This window comes from Myotis brandtii, unplaced genomic scaffold (genome assembly GCF_000412655.1).
Source record: "Myotis brandtii unplaced genomic scaffold, ASM41265v1 scaffold439, whole genome shotgun sequence".
NCBI lineage: Eukaryota > Metazoa > Chordata > Mammalia > Chiroptera > Vespertilionidae > Myotis > Myotis brandtii.
The window spans coordinates 634,754-635,466 of record NW_005366783.1 but is presented as its reverse complement, the minus strand read 5'-3'; the positions used below and the strand labels follow the sequence as shown (position 1 = coordinate 635,466).

The 713-nt window shown below is 59.5% G+C and overlaps 1 protein-coding gene across 1 annotated transcript in view; it reads right to left on the bottom strand.

Moving 5' to 3' along the window:
• Positions 1 to 224: 224 nt before the first annotated feature.
• The window catches only part of WDR61 (WD repeat domain 61), a 20,382-nt gene continuing 19,893 nt past the window's right edge, over positions 225 to 713 (bottom strand). The window contains 1 exon segment of the mRNA XM_005874439.2: positions 225 to 434. Within this exon segment, the coding sequence (XP_005874501.1) occupies positions 345 to 434 (90 nt within the window). The 3' untranslated portion in view covers positions 225 to 344.

Genomic DNA, 713 nt, shown 5'->3' with positions numbered 1-713 from the left:
AGCAAGCAGAAGGCTGCCCGACGGGAAGGCCTGCAGGGCGTCCCCGCAGCCGACACCCATTTCCTCCAGGGCCCCTCTGGGTGGATCCGCTCCCTCCCCAGCTCCTGCAGACCCGACCTGGGCCCTCCTGGAGGAGGTTCCCCGTTACGGGCACCCGGAGAAGGAGCGTGTCCCAGAGGCGGGCGTGGCACGAACAACGCTTCATGTTAAAGCACGAACAGCACTTCCAGTAAAACGTGAAAATATTTATGTCGTATCTACACGGCGTAGGGCTCTGCCAGGACAGAGGCTGTGCCTTTCAGCTAAAGGCAGGAATGTGAAGTTCAGTCTTTCGAGGAAGACGGTCAAATGGGGCAGTCGTAGACGTGAATTTCCTGATCGTCTCCAACGGACACGATCTTGGAGCCGTTTCCATTGTATTTCACTCCCCAGACCTGTAAACACAGTAGAGAAAGGCCCTGATGCCCTTGTTCTTCACGAACAAACGTCCTCACGTCTCCTTGCGCCGAAGCTAGAGAAACCCGAGGGAGGGAGGCCTCTTAGTGACCACGCCCCTCGCCTCCCAACGAGGAAATGTCTTTTCTAAGCAAAACGACGTCCCCACACCTTTCCGACCCAGGGCCCAGGAGAGCCTCGTGCCAGGAGGCCGAGCCCCCAGCAGCGCAGGCACCCAGGGCTCCAGCAGAGAAAGGCCCCGACCCCCCCAGCTCCCT